The sequence below is a fragment of the Semicossyphus pulcher genome, unplaced genomic scaffold, assembly GCF_022749685.1.
Source record: "Semicossyphus pulcher isolate SPU_LCO1_2020_fin unplaced genomic scaffold, fSemPul1.0.p SCAF_16, whole genome shotgun sequence".
Classification (NCBI taxonomy): Eukaryota; Metazoa; Chordata; class Actinopteri; order Labriformes; family Labridae; genus Semicossyphus; species Semicossyphus pulcher.
The window spans coordinates 24,316,748-24,337,826 of NW_027211670.1; the positions used below are offsets into that span (position 1 = coordinate 24,316,748).

The 21,079-nt window shown below is 44.0% G+C and overlaps 2 protein-coding genes across 2 annotated transcripts; both read right to left on the reverse strand.

Annotated features, from left to right (window-relative positions):
* Window positions 1-2,607: 2,607 nt before the first annotated feature.
* LOC138594035 (S-adenosylmethionine synthase-like) lies at window positions 2,608-8,588 on the reverse strand. Its single transcript, XM_069665127.1, has 9 exons — window positions 8,498-8,588; window positions 7,029-7,106; window positions 5,656-5,778; window positions 5,406-5,518; window positions 5,088-5,231; window positions 4,568-4,786; window positions 4,231-4,413; window positions 2,798-2,931; window positions 2,608-2,710 (listed from the first exon to the last, which is right to left on the reverse strand). Exons 1-9 carry the CDS (start codon window positions 8,586-8,588, stop codon window positions 2,608-2,610), a joined length of 1,188 nt encoding a protein of 395 aa, XP_069521228.1.
* Window positions 8,589-11,709: 3,121 nt separating this feature from the next.
* Window positions 11,710-15,278, reverse strand: ghrhr2 (growth hormone releasing hormone receptor 2). The gene is made up of 13 exons (XM_069663920.1): window positions 15,225-15,278; window positions 14,958-15,054; window positions 14,772-14,879; window positions 14,148-14,257; window positions 13,911-14,008; window positions 13,675-13,807; window positions 13,404-13,557; window positions 13,260-13,320; window positions 13,112-13,178; window positions 12,602-12,693; window positions 12,389-12,518; window positions 11,898-11,939; window positions 11,710-11,802 (listed from the first exon to the last, which is right to left on the reverse strand). The coding sequence occupies exons 1-13, from the start codon at window positions 15,276-15,278 to the stop codon at window positions 11,710-11,712; spliced, it is 1,239 nt and encodes a 412-aa protein (XP_069520021.1).
* Between the last annotated feature and the right edge of the window lie 5,801 nt (window positions 15,279-21,079).

Here is a 21,079-nt window from a genome sequence, read left to right on the forward strand (position 1 = left end):
GCAGACGGTGGCGTGCTTCAGCACCTGGAGGACACTAAGACTGAGCCTGGAGCCTTAAAGCTGCATCCTGCGAATCGTCACGCTCACCACTGCACAGCCACGGAGCCGAAGCTTTCCACTCAGCTGAGACCAAAGACTGAAACTCTACAGACTGTTATCCTGCTTTGCACCTGTGCAGGGACTCTGCAAAACACTGCACAAGATTGTAAGTGCCTTTTCTGAGCACAGAGAGCGGCAAGGACTCGCACATGTGCCCACTCACGCACACACAGTCTGCTCTGTTTGTTTTATGTTCCTAATCAAACAGGCCCTCCCTCTTTATCAGAACGTCCTGAAAGCTCCTCAGATGTCGCCGTTTGTTTTAACACTCGGACGTTCGGACACGGAGCTCCGTATTGTTTTATTACTCAGGAAGTTTGTTACATAATCGGCTTCACGAGTCGGCTGAAGTTTTATAATACTTTTAATAATAGATGGAAAGTTACTGCCAAGAGTTTTTGTGGTGTAATTGTTGTACTTTTATATTTGTGGACCAAAACAAAGGCAGGAATATCCGTCCTTCTGTAAAGAAGTTTCTGAAATGTTTTTATAAGTGATTGAGTTTAATATTCTCGGCTCTTTGTGCCTCCGTTTCTTCTCACACCGCCCCGACGAGCTCTGCTGTAGATGTTGTTGTATTTCACTTTAAACTTCTTTGCTGAGTCTTAAAGTTTTTATGGGACCAAACCAGTAAACTGTTTATAATAATATACAGAAGAACTTTATAATGTAAGCAGAGAAACCAAAGAGTTAAAGCAAATAGGAAACACAGATAATGTTCTTATTATGATGCAGTCCATTTAAATGTTTTTTAATTGTAAATTATATAAACAGAATTTTCTCCGCTGAACATCTTCAGCTCGGTCTGACTTTAAATAATAAAACACTGACCTCTGAATGCTCTAAAAAAAGTTTCTTTAATTTGACTGTAAAAACTAAAGTTTCAATGTGTAGAAATATAAAAATCAAAAGATCTCAAAAGGCTTTCAAACATCTACAATAAAACCTGCAGCTACACTGCAGCCAGGAAAATACACCGATCAGCCATAACGTTATGACCTCTGACAGGTCGAGTGAAGAACATTGATGACTAGTGAACCGGCGACAGGGTCGTTGATGCACATGGTGAGTGAAGGCCGGTCTGTGTGCTCCGATCCAACTAAACAGCTACTGAAGCTCAAACTGCTGAAACAGTTGATGCTGGTTCTGATAGAAAGGTGTCAGCACACACAGAGCAGCACAGTTTGTTGTGTTTGGGGCTGCGGAGCTGCAGACCGGTCAGGGTGTCCATGCTGACCCCTGTCCACCGCTGAACGTGAGCATCAGAGCTTGGACATGGAGCGATGGAAGAAGGCGGCCTGGTCTGATGAGTCATGTTCTCTTTTACATCATGTGGATGGCCGTGTGCGTGTGCGTCTCTTACCTGAGGAAGACATGGCACCAGGATGCACTATGGGAAGAAGGCGAGCAGGCGGAGGCAGTGTGATGCTTTGGGCAATGCTCTGCTGGGAAACCTTGGGTCCTGCCGTTCAGGTGGATGTTACTTTGACATGTAGCACCTACATAAACTTTGTTGCAGACCAAGTCCACCCCTTCATGGAGACAGTATTCCCTCATGGCAGTGGCCTCTCTCAGCAGGATGACGCGCCCTCCCACACTGCAGACATGGTTCAGGAATGGTTTGAGGAACAACAAGTTCAAGGTGTTAACTTTCCTCCAAATTCTCCAGATCTCGATCTGATCGAGCGTCTGTGGGATGTGCTGGACAAACAAATCTATGGAGCCCCCACCTCGCAGCTTACAGGACTTAAAGGATCTGCTGCTCACGTCTCTGTGTCAGATACCTCAGCACACCTTCAGAGGTCTATGGAGTCCATGCCTCGACGGGTCAGGGCTGTTTTGGTGGCAAAAGGGGGCCAACACAATATTAGGCAGGAGGTCATAATGTTATGGCTGATCGGTGTAGGTGGGGAACAGAGAGTGGGGATGATGTGGCTGAAGTGGAACCCGGGGCTCCCTCTCTGAGCTTACCTGGCGCTCAGGTACAGGTTTGGTTTCATGCTGAAAAACAAAACAGACACTTCCAGTCTTTTCTGTATCTTATAACTTTAAATTCTCAGAAGGTTCCAGATCATCCAGTGAAACTCAAACCTTTCATGGTACAGTGTTACACATATAAAAATACTGACAACACAGACGTAGATCTTTCTTAAGACACTGACGTAGTTCTGAAACACATGGCTGCTCTCCTTCAACATTTGGTCATTCAAACTAACAACTCTGTCGACCACGAGTGGAACAAACTGCAGACATGTGACTGAAAACTTTATCTATGGGACAGAAATATCAAATACCAGAGACTCGCTCGTGTTTCAGGTCACGACTGAGGGTCAACGGGGTCATAAATAACAGATGAAAGCTCCGTCCTGCACCAAACACCCGCCACCACACCCTCACAGCTGCCTTCTCTTACTGGGTTACAGGAGGGCCACTATCTATATATGCCCTCTTACACACACACACACACACACACACACACACACACACACACACACACATACAGCTAATCTAGAAGTTGAGGTTCTTCGGGACCTCCCATGGGAACTCCTTCCTGCCGAAGTGTCCGTATGAGGCCGTCTTCTGGTAGATCGGCCTCTTCAGGTCCAGGTCTCTGCAGCAGGAAGATGACGACATTTTCACAACACTCAAACTGCATGTAACAGAGAAGCAGGTGCAGTGTGAACAGTTTAGTGCAGACCTGACGATGACGCCGGGTCGGAGGTCAAAGTTCTTGTTGACGATCTGCAGCAGCTCCTTCTCGCTCTTCTGAGAGGAGCCGTACGTGAACAGAGAGATGGAGAGCGGGTGGGCGACTCCGATCGCATACGCCACCTGAAAGACGACACGGGGAGAGGAAATAACTTCAGATTGAGCCGTAACACACTGAAGACTTCATATCAGGGGGACGAGCAGGGTTTGGTTCATGGAGGTTCTGTTTCAGCCTGACTGGACCACAAGGAGCACTACCTGGCAAAAAGTATGTGGACACTTGAACGTTCACTCATATTTGACATGTCAAAAAGTCATTCTGAAAACATGTCGCCAACAAATCTGCTGTTATAACTTCCACTCTCCTGGTTTTCAGCAGGTGTTGAATCTGGTTGCAGAGATTTGCTCCTGTTCAGACACTAGAACATTAGTAAGATCCAGGACCGGTGTTGGGGGCGTGGTCCAGGATGAAGTTGGTATTCCACTTCATCTGAAAGGTCTTGGATGGGGCCTAGGTAAGGGGAGGTCAGGTCTTCACTAATAATCTCCATAAACAGACACCTGCATGTGCATGTACAATTTATATTTATAATTAGATCTAGATTCTGTTTGTAGTACAAGTCATTTATGCACGCAAATCTTTGGTTGCATGAATAAAAACTGTCCATGGGGAGCCAAACAAGCAGAGTGCACTGGCGAGAATGCAGTCTCAGAACATGTCGGATATTGTCTGAGAAAAAATCATCATCAGAGGAGGAGAGCAGAAGGATTACAAGTGTCTATTTGAGCTGCTAAGATATCGGTTATACTGGATATCGTTATTTGGACATCAGCTCAGCTGTCTCCGACGCAAATCATCCATCCATCATCTATACTGCTTATCCGGTTCAGGGTCCTGGGGGGGCTGGAGAGGCGGGGTTACACCTGGACTGATGGCCAGTCAATCACAGGGCTGACACAGAGACAGACAACCTTTCACGCTCACACTTTTTAGAGAACCTAACGAGCATGTCTTTGGACTGTCGGAGGAAGCCGGTTGCTACAGACTTGAAGGCTCACTCAGGTAAAATATCATTTAATGCTGATTAACAGTCAAGATTTAAAACTAAGCGGCTAAAACAGGGAAAACAGCTCAGACCAAAAGTGGAAGAGAGCGTCCATATTTCTCCAAGATTTATCTCAGCAGAGTCGTTTAAATATCGTCGGCCAAGATAAACTCTTCTCTGCTAAATCTCCTGGTGTTAACAGGATAAAATACTGAAGCATGAAAGGCCAATGAAGCAAATACAACTTGATCCCTGCAGAGCCGCATTACAACAAGATCTGCCCAAGGTGCTAGAGCTTCATGGAAGAGGAGCTTAAAAACACGACAGGAAATCCACACAGAACATCACAGGAGGATTAAATATAAAGCGGTCTCACCTGCACCAGCACCCTGCGGCACAGCTGGGCCTTCACCAGAGACTTGGCCACCCAGCGGGCAGCGTAGGCAGCCGAGCGGTCCACCTTAGTGTAGTCCTTCCCAGAGAAGGCCCCGCCCCCGTGGGCCCCCCAACCGCCGTACGTGTCCACGATGATCTTCCTGCCCGTCACTCCAGCGTCGCCCTGACAGAGAATCACACACAGGTTACATACAAGCATTCGTTTTCGATGCAAGAATATTATACGTTATATTTAGGTTTTCAGTGTCTTCTTTCCTGAGTAGATAAAGGTTTTATAAATGTGAACACACTGATGCATAAACTCTGAAGCCCTTTACCTGTGGTCCTCCGATCACGAAGCGTCCGCTGGGCTGCAGGTGGTACACGGTGTCCTCGTCCAGGTACCTCGAGGGGACCACGGCTTTGATCACCTTCTCCTTCAGGACCCTCTTCTGCTCCTCCAGACTCACGTCGTCATCGTGCTGCACGGAGATCACCACAGTGTGGACGCGCTTCGGGATCACGGCTCCGTTCTCCTGCGTGTAATGAACCGTCACCTGAATGGACACGGAGAAGATTTACTTTGCCTTCATTAGGAAAATGTCTTCCTCATATTTATTTTCTATAGACAGTCTTTCTCTTTTTATAGTTTGCACATAAAGAGCCCTGAGTTTGCAGTGGGCAGTTACCGTGCAGTGTACATTAATAAAGAAATGAATCAGAGTTAGCGAAGAGAGAAGACCAGCCATGTATAATCTCGCTCGTTAAACATCTGGATCCACTTTTGCAGCTCTTCTGCTGTGATTAAGGTGAAGCTGTTTCAAGATATTTTCTGTCTGTCTCGTATTTGGGTCTCACCTGTGTCTTGGAGTCGGGGCGGAGCCAGGGGACCGTCCCGTTACGTCTCAGCTCGGCCATCTTGGCGTTGAGTTTGTGTGCGAGGACGACGGTGAGCGGCATGCTCTCCTCCGTCTCATCCGAGGCGTATCCAAACATCAGACCCTGACGCACAGAACGAGCAGGATTCAAACTCATGTTATTAGTATTTGAAGCTGTCACTTTATCTGTCTTTACTGCTGCAGTAAAGATTCTGCCTTTGATTCTGTATTTTAACACAAGCCTGGATGAAAGTTCAAACAGCAGGCCTCAGGTCTCTAAACAGAGAATATATCTGACCTGATCTCCTGCTCCGATGTCGCTCTCCAGACGGTCGATATGAACTCCCTGAGCGATGTCAGGAGACTGCTCCTCCAGGGCCACCAGCACGTTACACGTCTTATAATCAAAACCTGGACGCACACACAGAAAGAGGAAATGCTAACTGAAAGTGCCTCTCCTGACTGCACTCATGAATTGAAGATGAAGTTGGAAGGCTGCTGCAGAAGCTATGAAGACAATAAGAAGCCGAACATCTGTATCAGCGCACCTTTGTTGGAGTTGTCGTAGCCGATGTCTCGGATGGTGTCTCTCACCACCTTCTGGTAGTCCACGTTGGCTCGGGACGTGATCTCTCCACACAGCAGCACCATGCCCGTCTTACACACCGTCTCTGTTCAACACACACAGAAGAGGATGTTACACTACACTGAATCTTTGTTTGTCTTCAGAGCGTGCAAGTTTTGCTTTTGCAGCAAATCTGAAATGTAAACAGCTCCTCCAAATGACTTGAAAAAGTCAGATTTGTTTCTTCTTATAACTGCGGTGTTGTTGTTTTGCTAGTTCCATTAAAGATCGCTCGTCCTTCTCATCATCTCTCTCCTTTAATGCTGTCAGACTCTTTAAAAAGGGATCAAAATAACGCAGCAGAACCCGACATATCAACCTTTTTTATTCCATGCTTTTCGTTTCCTTTTCCTGGAGCCTTGATTACCCACAATGCAACTCAACCAGCAACAGTTCAGTCAGAGATACAGGTGGGTTATGCTAGCAGCGGCTGACGTAGCTTTGAGGCCTGAAGCAGAGACGAGGAGTGGGCTGCTGTGGTCCATCCATCCATCCATTATCTCTACCACTTATCCTGTTCAGGATCACGGGGGGCTGGAGCCTATCCCAGCTGTCATTGGACGAAGGGTACACCCTGGACTGGTCGCCAGTCAATCACAGGGCCGACACAGACACAGACAGACAACCTTTCGCACACACACCCACACCTATAGGCAATTTAGAGTCACCAATTATCCTTACAAGCATGTCTTTGGACTGTGGGAGGAAGCCGGAGACCCCGGAGGGAACCCAGGCATACACGAGGAGAACATGCAAACTCCGCACAGAAAGGCCCACCTTGCCCAAACCAGGGTTTGAACCGGTGACCTTCTAGCTGTGAGGCAACAGCACTGCTGAGGTCTGTAAAAGTAATTTCTTTCTGCTCCAAACCTCAAGAAGTTTTGGATTTTTTAACTTTTTCAGCCCAAACTGACGATTCAAATAATCACAAGGAGACATTTATCAGACTTTAAGACACGACAGGATCTTTACAACTTCTTTACAACGCAGCAGAAATCTCTTTAAGCTTTGGACAGAGTTTGATGTGCAAAATGGAAAAGTTGTGAGGGCCACTTTTGCTCCAGACTGACAGCATACTGATTTAAAGAACATAAAGGCACAGAGCCTGATCCTTTTATTAAACAGGGATGTGAGCAGTTAAATGTGGTCATCTGTCAGCTAGAGAACTAACACTGAATTAAGATGCTTTAGCTCCTAAACAGGCTGAGCCCAAAGAAACACAGTTTTATAGAATTCCAATGTGCACGTATTTGTGCATTACTGCCCCCTGCTGGAGAGAAACACACTATCACTCACCACAGGCCACTTTGGCATCGGGGTCCTGCTTCAGGTGAGCGTCCAGCACCGCGTCGCTGATCTGATCACAGATCTTATCTGGAAAACAACAAAAGGTTTGATTAACATCTGCATCTCTTTCGTGTCTGCAGGTTTCCTCGCGTGACCTTCTGCTGCAGATTCGTCGTGTGGGCACGGCCTGAAAATATCACATTTCAGCGCTCCATCGGAAGACCACACATCACTGCTGCAGCACTATTAATAGACTCTGCACTGCTGTCACACACACACACGCACAGTTCACTGTAACTCCATCAGATGATCAAAGCACCGACACACTTAAACACCTTCCCTTCTTAACCTCTGCTGCACTACATTGATCTTATTACTACACTGAACAACTCCTTCTGATCAATACGTCCTGTCCAGAGAGAGCGCTGCAGACTGTCCACAGACACGTAGGTAACAGGTTAATCACAGGCTGCACATATTGATCATATATTTGCTCTTTTGGTCGGTTTTGATTTATTGATTGATAGTGGAATCCTGCTTCCAGAATACTGGTCTCCCCTCGCTTTAATGTTTTAACACTTCCGTTTATTTGACTGGCAGTTATTTGGGTCAGAAGGCCAGAGCTAGTGTTAACGCGGGCTTAAAGGTGTGCTCATAAAAGGAGCCGAATCTGGGCCACAAGGTTTGTTAATGTGAAATAAAATAAAACTTTAAAATCTAAAATGAAGCTGAAGGTTCAAGTTTTAATTTTGAACTTAATAATTTAGATTCAGATCCAAGTCTTTCTTTACTTTCATACAAACTTTGACATATGAGGACTTATTTTTTCATGCATTCAACATCTCAGACCGTTTACGTTTAAAAGCATAAAATAATTGTTCAAATGTGAAGATTTCTGCACAGAACACTGACACATGTGGCTCCAACAGGAGCAGCTGTACGTTCTGCATGTAACATCAACAACTGTCTGCTCAAACTACACGCTACTACATAAATGAGTTGAACTTTCTGTCGGTGAACTTTGACCTAATTATCGACTAAAATCAGTGAATGCACATTTAAAAAAAAAGCAGATTAACTTTTGTTTTCATGTTGAACCTCGCTAAAATGATTCACACTGCAGGAGCAGAGTGCAACTTTCTGCTGCTGGGACTGAAATCCATCATCTGCAGCTTCAGAGCGAATTCTCTGTTAGGTAAAGAACTGAAGCGTGTTGATCGCTGGATTCGAGCTCTACATTCTTTATTTCTGCACCTTAAATAAAGTTCCAGCAGAAATCGGAGCTGTGTGACTCTTTAAACTGGTTTCTGCTCCAGCGCCTTCATGCACGGCTCAGGATTCTGCACATTCCTCAAACTCATCAATGATCACTCACACATAAAAACATTAACTCCTCATTCGCAGCCTGCATCTGCTGCTCATTCATAAAGTGTAGCGCCTGCAGGTGAAATCCTGCACAGAGGGAGTCCTGTACTCACCAGGATGTCCCTCTCCCACGGACTCCGAGGTAAACATGAAGGAGCCGTCATGAGGAGCGTGCTCGTAGTTCTCCTCCATGCTACCATTCATTCAGTCCTTTTTAAATCAACCTGACGAGCTGTGAAGTGGACACACAGAGAGAGCAGACGGAGGATGAGGAGCAGAGAAGAAGAGTCCTTGTGTTTCTTATCAGAACAGGATATTAAAGATTGTGTTGCAGACTTTGGCTGCAGTCTAATCTGTGGGTCCCACAGCAGTGCAGCCGGGTAACTCTGCGCTATATAAAGCAAAGACAACATACACTCCTGCACACACACACATGGGGGGAGGGAGCCATGAGAACCAGAGGGTGAGACCATTCAGAGATCAGAAAGGGGAGGGAGGGGTGAGTTTGTTCTCCTTCTTGGAAACACTTTGATTTAACTCGTCCTGCGCTCAAAGTTCACACATCATCAGAAACATGACCGATCAAACGTACAGACCCTCTGATGACCAAACTGTTTTATTAAATCAGACAGAAGAGAAGTTTCTCTGACGCTCCTCCACAGACTCATTCACGCCTGCTCTATTTGTCTCTTTGTACCTGGGGGCCCCTGAGGTCTGTGAGGGGCCTCTGTGGCTGTAAACACAGAGAGCTGTCAGCCAATGGGACCTCTTTATGCACACTCAGAAGTGAAGTGATGCAGGGAACAAGTAGGTCTCCTGCCATGTCTATAATTCAGATTCATTTAAAGGTACTACGTTAAGAAATGTGCATGCATTAATCAGAGTTGTGACGCCAAATCGTATTCAAAGAACTTTATTTATCTGTTGCAAAGTTAATTTGTGTAAAAGCTTCGTGCAACACTCAACAGACAAAGAGTGGACAACATCCACAAGCGGCTTTGAACAGTTTGAAGGCCACCAGGAAGACAAGGAGGAGGCATAAGAATGACAATAAGTATAAATGAGCCGGGTGGAAGGAGACACAAAGCTTACTAGAGGATATTTGTAGTCCTAGATATTGTTCAGGTGTTTCAGGTCTGTTCAATGGTTTTGCTGCAATGTTACAGACAAGACTGAGGTGCATGTTACTCAAAGAGGCTGCTACGCTTAAAGTGAGGATGTATTTAGTAACGCACCCATCGAAAGCTTGTTAGACAGTTTTTTCTAAAAGAAGAGGCACATGAGAAGATGAGTTCACTGCTACTTAAACTTTAAACATATTTTCATGTGTAGCTTTGCTTTGACAGAAACGGATGCAAGACGAAAAGTAGTGTTCAAAAGAAATGAAATATTAAAACAGTCTCTGCTCATCTTGTTCCATGTGTGAGCTCACATGCTGCCGTAAACTGGCCCAATCGCAGCCTCCACACTCAGACTCACTGACTTTGAGGCGCGTTCCCGGTCAGTGTGTGACTGCTGAACGCTGTCCCACTGTCAAATCATCAGGTGCATGAGGGCTCTGACGTCTCTGCAAATGAGAACCTTAGTGAATAATAAAGGTTATAAAAATAAATATAGTTCATCACCTTCGTGGTTATTTACAGCACGTCTTTAGAGATGTTTGTGTTTTTCAGTTAAATGTTGTCAAAGGTTGAACATGAACGCCTTTCTGACTTTTGATAGTTTGCTGAAATACGTAAACACTGTAATGTAAGACACACGCACACACATGAATGAGATTTAATGGCGCATCTTGTTTCCAGGCAACGGGTGATGTCATGATAGCGTGTCCCATTCCTTATGTCTGTTCACTTCTCACAGCCTGCACGCTGTGGGGGCAACTTCTGATGACGAGACCAATAAAGTTCTTCGGTAAACAAAGTTGTCTTTTGATGTCATTTAATTGAAGAATATTAAAAGATGAGTAAAAGCAGTTAACAACTCGAGCTGGGTCAGACCGCAGCTGTCGAGCTGACTGACACAGACTCAAGGTTCACAGTTTATGTTATACATTACAGAAAGAACTCCCTCTCACAGAGACACAGTAAGGTTTATTGTTATGACTTTAGCTGAAGCGCCTGACTATCTAGAGTTTACCCCTTGCCCTGGAGCTCTCAGCCCAGACAAGGCCACCAGCTATCTCTGTAAGACAGAAGGAGCAACAGTAAATCATGCACAAGACCCTGGAGAGGAGCAGACAATACATATCCTTAAAATGAACCATAGCTGGTTATACCATGATGATTGACTCTATAATATTAAAGAAATTTAAACATATGAGCAAACAGGTTAACACACCTTCACACACACCTGAAGTCATTAAAGCCCAGTGCTCCGGCTTTAGGGTGGAGATTGGGCCACAGTGACACCTGTTGTCAGGGCGCAGCTGTAATGTGCTCTTTGAACCACTAGATGTCAGCGTGATGCAGAGGCCTGTGGTCTTTAGCTTTACACACAAACAAACAGAAAATCTTATTATTCTTTAATTACTTTATATTCACCTTAAACACAACACTCTGAAACACGTGTGAAGTCTGAGCCCACCTGTGCACATCACTCTAAATATTCAATTCAAGCACATTTCAACAAGAAGATACAGTAGTGGAGTAACGTGAACGAGAGATAAGACTGATGAGCTCTTTCCTGTGACGTCTAATATAGGTTTCATTAAATGCACAGTACAGTAAAACAGTGATGGCATTAAGCTCCCTCACTGCACCATGGTGGGTAAGTGCTACTAAAGAGGTAGTAAAACAGATTTACATGACTGTATAAAGCTCATTTACACACAGTGTTGTGTTCAGGTTTAAACTGTGGTAACCATGGTGATAGTTTAGATAAAGTGACATCTGTAACAATAAGGTAAGAACATCTAGCATGTGTAGAGATAAGGAGGCGTATAAAACACTTGATAAGTGATGGTCAGCAGAAAGGTGAACTGATCACTGTCACGTATGAAGTAATAATAAGTAGGAAACTCGCACTGAGGAAGATAATACTGGACTTTCTTGTCTATATTTTTTAATGCTGTTATCTTGAGATCATGACTTAATTATTTCCTGATGATTTTATCGTGTAATGAGTTAATTTATATTGAAAAACGACCAATTTCTGTAAATAAGGAGCTGATTTATGAGGAGAAAACTGCGTCATAACTTGCTGGCATAGAGCTCTTAATCTCTGATGAACATTAAAAGTAATAAGAGAAAACTGTTCTTAACAGGTTGATTACTTCGTTATCTCAACACATGAAGAAGAAATCAGTGAGTGTTTCTTCTTCATGACCTCAGGGGACGAACTCTTGTGTTGGAAGATTGATGGCGTTCGTCTTCGTCTCGGGGAAACATCTTCTCATCGTCCTCTGGATTTCTTTTTGGACCTGAAAGACGATAAAAAGGTTTTTATTAAAAAGGCTGTGAATGTAAAAAACATCACATGTGTGAAGTTGTTCTTTATTGTGCATCGTTTGCTCACCTCGCTGTTTAGGAAGCAGTACAACAGAGCGACGATAAAACCCTGGTGCAACACGGGAAATCAAAGTTAGACAAGTACTGATCCAGCACATCCTGTAAGAGCTGCAGTGCTGAGCTGATTCACTGATTCAGCAACGGAAATGATCTGTTACAGTCATTTTCAAATATTTAAAACATTTACTGGGTCCAGCTTCTCAAACGTGAAGATTTACTGTTTGTTTCTGAGTTTTCTTTGTGAGATACGACAGCAGATGGGATGTGTTTGGGTTAAACAAGGTATTTAAAAACATCACAGAAACTAGAACCTGCAATTTCCACATTTTATTATATTTTTTAGACCAAACAAATTGATTGATTAGTCAAGAAAATTAATAATGATATGACAGTTGCAGCCCTAAAGAAAACAATCTGTATGAATAACACTGAATTGTTTTAAAGGCAGTAACAGCTGTACAGCACATCTTTTAATGACAGGTGTGAGAGCGTCGTTACCTGGAAGGATCCTAAAAGTAACTCAAAGTAGAGTTGAGGCCCGACACCGACATGTTCTGGTATCAGAGCAAAAACCACGTAGTGAAGCCCGAACAGAGGGATGAGGAGCAGCGTGGAGCGGACGAGTCTCCTGCAGGGGGCAGCAGAGCGCAGGAGAGGAAGATCAGAGATGATAAAACATACAAGATGAATGAATGAACAGGTGAGTCCTACCTGTACAGGTGAGTCTCACTCTGGTTGACATGTGTGGCTTTTGTCTTCTGAACGATGATCCTGCTGATGTTCAGGAAGATCAAGAAGTTTATCTGTGGATTAAACAAACAATCGTGTACACGTGGTATCAGGTGGAGATTAAATAACACACCGTCCTGCTGCCACACACACTCACTCTGAGCACCGGATGGGGATTCATCCTCCACAGAAAATAGTTCCCAACAAATGCCCTTTTTCCTCCTGTTTGTTTCATAAAAACTACATGGAACAGCTCTTACATACAGAGCCTTTTGAAGAAATTAAACTTTATTAAACTCAATGCTTAATAACTGTCATGCTGAGAGTTGTTCTGTTCTGATGTCTGTACATTAAATATGAAACTACAGTCGCCTCATGTCCGTGCAGAGAACAACTGAAGCTCTGCTGTCCCTGCTACCAGTGTTTACATTGAGCTAAGCTACATGGTGTAGCTTATCGTACAGGTGTGAGAGTGGCAGAACTTGTCCTTACAAAGACGGAGAGCAGGATGGGGATCTTTATTATCCACCACAAGCGGCTCTCCAGGTTGTCCCAACACCTGCACACACAGAAATGACCACCAATAACTCTGACAAAAATATGAATACATATGAAGTAGTTATATTGACGTGCAGCTCACCCCTCATCATCAAGCTGTTTTTTCAGCAGGCTCCAGACAAGAATGGTCCCTAATGGAGTTCCTACAAAATCAGACCTTGTCAGACACGCTGAATAAAGGCACACACATAGAACAGACACAGCTCACATTTAAAACCACACCGACCCCAGCCGACGGAGGCGTAGATCCAGAAGATCTTTGAGGTCTGAGCGAAGGTGAAGAGCAGCAGAGTCTGCAGGTACAAACCCTCCACCAGCAGCCAGCAGAAGTTTGACAGAACACAGAAGTGGAAGAACGACACGGCTGCTTTACATCCCACCTGAGACCAACAAACAGTCACAGTCAAAGACTAAACGACTGATTAAATCCTCAAAAGAAGACTTGATACTGAAAACAAGTGTTAGCTGCTTCCTCCCTCAGTGCCAGCCGGACTCACTGTGGACACGGTGCAGTGGTTCAAGCTGCTGTCTGCAAACAAAACGGAGTCTTTGATGAACACAGCGACACTCCTGAGGATGAAGGTGAGGAACAGGTTCAGGTGGATGTAGTTACGCGTGCAGAGCAGCTTCCTGCAGGGAGACGGTTAGAAATCAGTGGTTACACAAACATTACGATCTGAAACTTAAATAATTTGTTTTCTTTATGTTACAAAGAGTTTTCTTATAAACAAACCTGAAGCAGCAGAAAAGCAGGACAGCGATGAGGAGAGCAGCCAGAGAGACTCCGTACCCGACGCTGTAGATCCACTTCAGCGTGTCAAAGTAATTTTTCTGCAGCAAATCATGAAATATTTAATCAGTTAGAATAAAGAACTTCAGCTCTGGTTTCATGCTAGGAAAAGTGATTTGACATATTTGAAATCCTCCTGTAAAAACTGCGTGCATGCTGAGTCTTCTGCATCTACTGCACCTCTGTGCTCATGTCTTCATCTTCCTCAGGAGCTTCATAGAAACAGGCTTTGTAATACGGCACGCTCGGCTCGCTCCATCCCATCACTGTGCAGATCCTCGAGATGAGAACTGTGAGGAGAAGTTACAGGACATTACAGGAAGTAGGAAGGAATCCAGTCAGGACTCAAAAGGGCAAAATATGATCCTGAACTTCTTAGCTGGCCAACATTTAATAAACGTTATGCAACGTGGACACTGAAGAGTTCATGTAACTTGGAGAGTTCTCAGATAAAGACACGGTGTAATTAAGCTCAGTACTCTTACTCATCAGGTATTTAGAAGAAAACATTTGAGAAATTACACCTACAATAATGATTTCTAATCGATTAATTTAGGGGCATTAGAGATGAGCAGTAAACACATCGTCTTGTGCTTACACAACATATTAATATTTAAACAGACTTTTAAATTAAAAGCTGCTGTAATATTGCATTTAGAAGATGTATTAATGAGAACAAATGATTACAAAGTGAAATTCTTTCTTAACAACAGCTACATGCTTTTACATGTTACGGTTCTCTTGTGGGACGTGTCTCAGACGCTGCCATAAAAACCTTTCTGTGTGTGACGTGATGCCGTTCACCTGGAGGAGTTTCAGGCCTCAGCAGCAGCAGAGGGCAGCGGACAGAGACGACCTCTCCTTCAGAGGCAGCCGGCCAACAGCTCACTCCGTCCCACTCCGTCACACAAGCTGACATCACAGAGAAAACCATCGACGTTATATTAATAATATAATGTATAACATGTTTGTACCTTCAGGAGGAGTTACCTGCTGTCGCGTTGCTGCTCTTCATCTTCAGTTTACACTCATGTTCTTTATTTTGAAGATGAAGAACGATAGAACATTCTGGATGAGTCGACCGAACCTGACAGATTAAAGCAGGTTCACACTTTAGTTTATAAACAGAATATCAGCTTATATTATTTACAAAAGACATTTTTATCCTCCTTCATTCCATGTTCAATACATCTGACCTCAAATTTTACAAGTTGCAGTATATACAAAGAAATGAGTGTAATTGTGAAAATAACTCACCACATATCGTGCAACGATGAGGACGTAAGCAGCTGCGTTCAAGCTGAACTTCATGGTTTCAGATCATTAAACAAACCACTTATGAAGTTCACGGTTCCTTTTTGCTGCGTCTGAGGTTGGTGAGGGTAAAATCTCGCTCTGCATCAAACATGCTCTCACATTTAAAAGAAAAACATCGTTTTCTGTTTGATTTTCATGTCAGAATATCTAAAATGTTCTGCTGCCTCCGTGCAGCTGCTCGATGTGAAGCAGAACAAATATCTCTGACATTACAGAATGACATCACCTGAGCAGCTTCACCTGCACAGCAGGAGCTCAAACAGAAAACAGGGTGCATAATTCATGCTGCTGACTGTGGAGCCTCCGACATGTGTGCATTAAGTGGAGTTATTTCATTTCAGGGTTTGTAGTTTATATAAAACACAGAAGGTTCAATCATCCACAGCAGCAGAGCTTCATACAATATTTAAGTACAAAACAAAGCATGCTGGGATTCTTAAACGTGTAAACAGGACGTGCAGATGGATTTACTGTGAATATCTGTCACTCAATGTTTCTATACTATAATGTTAGGCTCCCATGTGTTCATTTAGCACTGCTCTTCTGTTGTTTGTGGCCTCTGCTCGGGGACTACAGCGTAACACCAACATACTTTATGTGTAACCTGCAGTGTCCCTGCTACATCCATCCGTTATCAGCACCGCTTACCCTGTTCAGAGTCACGGGAGGGCTGGAGCTGATCCCAGCTGTCATTGGGCGAGAGGCGGGGTACAACGCTGTCAATCACAGAGCTTCACGCTCACATTCACACCTACGGGCAATTTGATGAACCTAACGAGCATGTCTTTGGACTGCGGGAGGAAGTACCCGAAGTACCCGGAGGGGACCCACGCCTGCGCAGGGAGAACATGCAAACTCCACACAGAACGGCCCACTACGTCTGAACCGGGATTCGAACCAGGAACCTTCTAGCTGTGAGGCGCTAATCACTGCATCACCGTGCAGCCTGTGTTCCTGCTAATATTATCTAAAAGATATGCAGCAGTTTGTGGGACAAGAGGAGACTGTAGACGCTGCGATGTCTCCCTCTAGTGTTTGATTCAGATCACTTCAGCCTGTTGTTTTTCTCCCACTTTCACAACCAACAAGGTCTTTCTCTCAGCTCAAAGCACAAGCTCACATTTAAAGTTTTAATGTAAAAAGGACAAAAGAATTACTGAAACGTCAGGAAACAGAGAAATGCTTATTAAACACCAACCAGGGGAGAGAAAGGGGACTATTTTCAGGGGCGGATTACTCCAGATTAATCCACATTTGGTGACACGTGTTATGGAGAGTTTATTCTGAGTTTATATTCTTTATCATCTATTTTTTATTAATAAATTGAACCTCATTCTGTGTGGATTAAAAGGACATTATGCTGGTGAGAATATGAACTAAACTGGAGATAAATGGATCGAGGACCCAAAGTGGAAACATGATGGACACTGGTTTATTGTGTCCATTGCATGTGTCTGGAACTAGTTTCCCAGTTCGTCCCCTCAGTGGCTTTCTTTGGATACAAAGATCCTTTATGTTTAAGCACAAACGTAAACGTCTCTCCCAAGGAAAGGCCTCGCTCGAGCAGAAGCCCAGGGACAGGTGAGCAGTTGCAGGAAGAGGACTGAGGAAACATGACTCACAGTTTGAGGGAGGAGGCAGGTTCAGATACTCCATCTGAGCCTGTCAGGGCAGAAACAAGCACTTTTATTGGCACCTTTGCCCCGAGGATTACCTTGCAGCCATTACAGACGTTTCCCAGCTGCCGGCTAAGAAGATTTCCTGAAGCAGGTCCAAACTTCATGAACCTGTTACTGTGGCTGTACCTGTGGCTTCAGTAATCTGCATTGATGTTGTGGAGTAAATAGAGAGCATTGGTTAAACTAAAGGTCATTTAATAAGCTTAGGAGGTGTTTGTAGGTGGATTTTACTGCCTTTAGATGGAGCCAGCTCTTTCTAACCTTTATGCTAAGCTAAGCTAAGCTAAGCTAAGAAGCAGCTTCATGTTTATCATAAAGGCATGAGTGTAATAAATTAATATTCTCATCTAACTCTCTCAAACTATTTCTTTCACATATAAACTCTCAGCTACTTTAAACCCCACTCAGCCTCTCTAAGCTGCACTTCCTGTCAGGTGCATGGAAAGATTTAAGTGCCCTGCAGTGGCTCAGGTGTCTCCTCCAGGTAAACAGACTGCTGACCATATGAGGATCTAAAGGGTGTGTAAAAGGAGATTTCAGCCTCAGAAGGATCCCACAGCAGCACCTGGCCCTCGGTTAACTCCCTCTGCAGGACAAATCCAATCATCTTCATCCCCTCGGCCGGTGGCAGCTGTTACGCCGGGAAGGCTTCCAGAAAGAGAGAAAGAGAGAGAGGGAGGAAAAAGAAAGAAAACAGGCACAAAGAGTCTCGTCCTGCCAACACAGCGTGGCCTCAACATTCCCAAACACATCTGACCGTCAGGGATTCCGCTGCTGTTTTCCGGAGCTGAGTGTTTTCTCGACTTGGTGTAAAAGTTGGCACCCAGAGTGTGACAGCGAGAGGCCACAGACGGGCCGGTGAGAGACGGGTGACACAAGGGTGCACTGTTTAGTCCCCCAGGCCTCCTCCGGTTTATGTGCCAACACTCGACCTTTGTGTGCCGACGACAGCGAGCTGCGACTGTAGCTCCTGTTCTGTCTCAGACAAAAACCCTGCAAGATTTTAATGAAATAACAGATATTTATAAGCTCAGTTTATTTCCTTAGAGTAGCGTTAAGGTTGTTAAAATTACAGTTCCACATCATCTGAAAATACACCAAATATGTATTCTGTTTCAGCTTGTTCCAGCTCTTGACTGAGGCTATTTGATGTTTAAACCACATGAAATATTCAAACACAAGCCTCCATGTTTCTGTGGCTGCAACATTCAGATAAATCACAGGATTCTGGTCGTTTGTGCATCATTTTACAGCCACGTTTTCCCCAAAATAAGCCACATAATTCTGCTTCCTCTGTAAACTTTAGCACATAGACTGTAATTACAAATAAAGTTTTGTGGGTTTGAACAAAGGAAGAGTTTCTATAGAAAGTCAGAGTTTAAAAGTGGCCCAAACCGACCATCTGCGTGTAAATGATGATACTGAAGGCCAGACCAGCCTCAGGGAGATTAAAATCCTTTCATCAGCAGTGACCAAGAAAGCAACATGAACATCGTTAGACCACAAATATTTGTTTCTACTTAATCATCAGCCAACATATTCCAGGATTGGTTTCTATCTAACATGACTTTGACCTTAACATTTCATCCATTTAGGTTTACATCTAATTGCAGGAAACTTCAACACAATCAGTAGGTGATATGTAGAGGGATGAGCAAAAGGACCAAAAAGCATCCCCTTTGTTAACCTTCCATCAAGGGCCATCCCCCCCAAGGTCACCACTGCGCGCACCCAGACGCTGTCCTATCCCGGCTTGGAAATATAACCATTAAATTATAAAGAGTTATTGAATACAGACGGAGCATTTAAATTTTAACCGGCGCAACATTTCTAGCCCTTTAATGATGGTGAAGGCGGCCTGTGACTGTAAACGGGAGGAACAGTGGGTGTACATTTTACATGTGGGGGCGGGGGGCTTCTCCAACTGGACCATCCCCCCTAAAAATTCCCAAATCACCTACTGACTATAAGAAACACCCAGCTGTAGAAATCTTCAGGTTTTTGGATCAGCATATTCCTAGAACCTAAAGTGAGCATATAAAGCTACTTGATAAAGTCCCAGCAGAGGAGGTAGCCTATTTCCTGCACGAGTTCAGGAAGTTCAAGCAGCCTCAGGAGCTGCTGATCCAACTCCTCTCCTCAGAATCACCCACCATGTGCTCTAAATCTCATCCTTTCTTCTTAATATACAACACATGCAGCTGCCCATACAAAGTAAATACTTTAAATACAGGATGTATACTATCTGGGGATGCTACTTCCTCATATAACTGCACATTGAACTTTGACCCTCTTGCTCATACAGTAGCACAAAATTTGCATACTGCTTAAAATCAGCACTCAGGCCGGAAAGCCACAAAACAACATGCAGGCTCACATGATCCAAATACAACCGGACGTGGGATGATACCTGGTTTCCTGCATGTGATGTACATGTAATGGGACGTACTAACTGTTTGTCTGGCATAATGGATGTAACAGGAGTAACCCAGCCCCAGTCTGTTATGATTCAGTCCAGATGATGACAGCAGATGGGCAGAAAACAAACAGGAAAGGACCAGACTACGATAGACAAATAAAAACAACCAGAGCTCTCTATTCAGGGTTTAAACATCTAGAAACAGGGAGGAAACATCCCTGAAGAGCAACAATATCCTGGACACCACGTTTCAACTTCTAATTAAGCTCTGTGCGCAAAAACAACAACAGTTTGTCTCCCCGGACAATCACTCTGATAAACAGCTGTATCAGTCGTAGGGCGTGAGGAACTCGACACGTTTGACCTTTTTCTTCAGCTTTGTTGTTTTCAGGTTTCCGTCTGTTTCCACCTTCCTGAAAATCTGGAACTGTGTGTACAGATTGGACCTAATTAAGTGTGTAACTCACAAATATCATGCTCCCTTATAAACCTGAGAGTGGTTGAGTTTGATTTGGCTTTAAGGTTTTATGTTGAAGGATACTTTAAGGATTTTTGACACGCTTCATTCTAGAAGAAGTATATTTATTTGATTTAAGTCTGTGGCTACTCTTCACTTTGAAGTCAGCGTGCTGCAGGTCCGGAGTCAGAGGGGACATGTTGTCCTGCCTGGTGCAATGAGCAGTGATTAATAGCAACACCTGGACCCTGGACTGTACCAAACACCTGCAGCAGAGAGGGGGGGTCAGAGGAGACCCTTTTGTTTTTATATATACAGTTTTATCGTTCTCGTTTTTTCTGCTTAATTTATTTTAACGATGGCAGCAAACAGACTGTTCAGCGTATGTTTGCAGTACATGTAGTAGTCGTGTTCCCCCCCCTCGTGTCTGTGAATGGTTTAGCCTGCGAGCATATAAATGATTCTTTCATGGTTGGTTAATTAGGTCAGTTGACTGTTGTCTGTATTTTTACTGCATTTCTGGCTCATTTAACCTTTTTTACATCCCAGTTTTAGTTATTAATCGTATAAATTTGTGGAGATTTTTCTTCCTCCGTTTTTTTTATTATTGAAATCCAACAACCTGTGACCTGTGTCGCTTCTTATGGATGATTTCTGACATAGTTCTTCCCATGTGTTGCAAATAACACCAAAAACATCACATTTATTTCAGACATGTCGTACATCGAAGAAAGAGATAAAAGATTCTTAAGGAAGATCATCACTCAATAAATATTCAGAATGGTTTTAATATCGCAAACAGTTTACGAATGTAGAGGTGAAACATTGAGCTCAGGTTAAAATGAAAAACAGTGGTAAGAACGATGTTTCCTCTGAGATGTGGTGAGGCAGAAGTATAAAAACAAGACTCAGAACTTCTGCAAACAAAGCATCTTTACTTTTGTTATTTCAGCATATTTTGATGCTAATTATTTTATGCTTTTGTTTTCATTTTGAATGCAGGACTTCTGCATGAGATCTGAGAACTTCTTCCACCTCTGATTAAAACATGGAGGTATTAATGACCATCTTAGTGGGTTTAAATAAGGTTTATAACCACGCTTCACCGTGCCGCTCTTTGTTTACACCTCGCACACTGCCAGCAGATGGACTGAAGGCTGCCGGGAGCAGACAGGTTGCATATCAGGACAGACAGCCTCCGCTCCGCAGCGCCCTCCTCCGGCCTGTTGCTGCACTGCGA

Coding starts and splice junctions, on each gene's coding strand:
- LOC138594035 (XM_069665127.1), bottom strand. CDS start 8,588: ATGAATGGTAGCATGGAGGAGAACTACGAGCACGCTCCTCATGACGGC. Junction 5,232..5,405: donor ACATCGGAGCAGGAGATCAG/GTCAGATATATT, acceptor TCTGTGCGTCAG/GGTCTGATGTTTGGATACGC. Junction 4,787..5,087: donor GCCCCGACTCCAAGACACAG/GTGAGACCCAAA, acceptor GTGTCCATTCAG/GTGACGGTTCATTACACGCA.
- ghrhr2 (XM_069663920.1), bottom strand. CDS start 15,278: ATGAAGTTCAGCTTGAACGCAGCTGCTTACGTCCTCATCGTTGCACGA. Junction 13,558..13,674: donor ACCACTGCACCGTGTCCACA/GTGAGTCCGGCT, acceptor TGTTGGTCTCAG/GTGGGATGTAAAGCAGCCGT. Junction 13,179..13,259: donor AAACAGCTTGATGATGAGGG/GTGAGCTGCACG, acceptor CTGTGTGTGCAG/GTGTTGGGACAACCTGGAGA.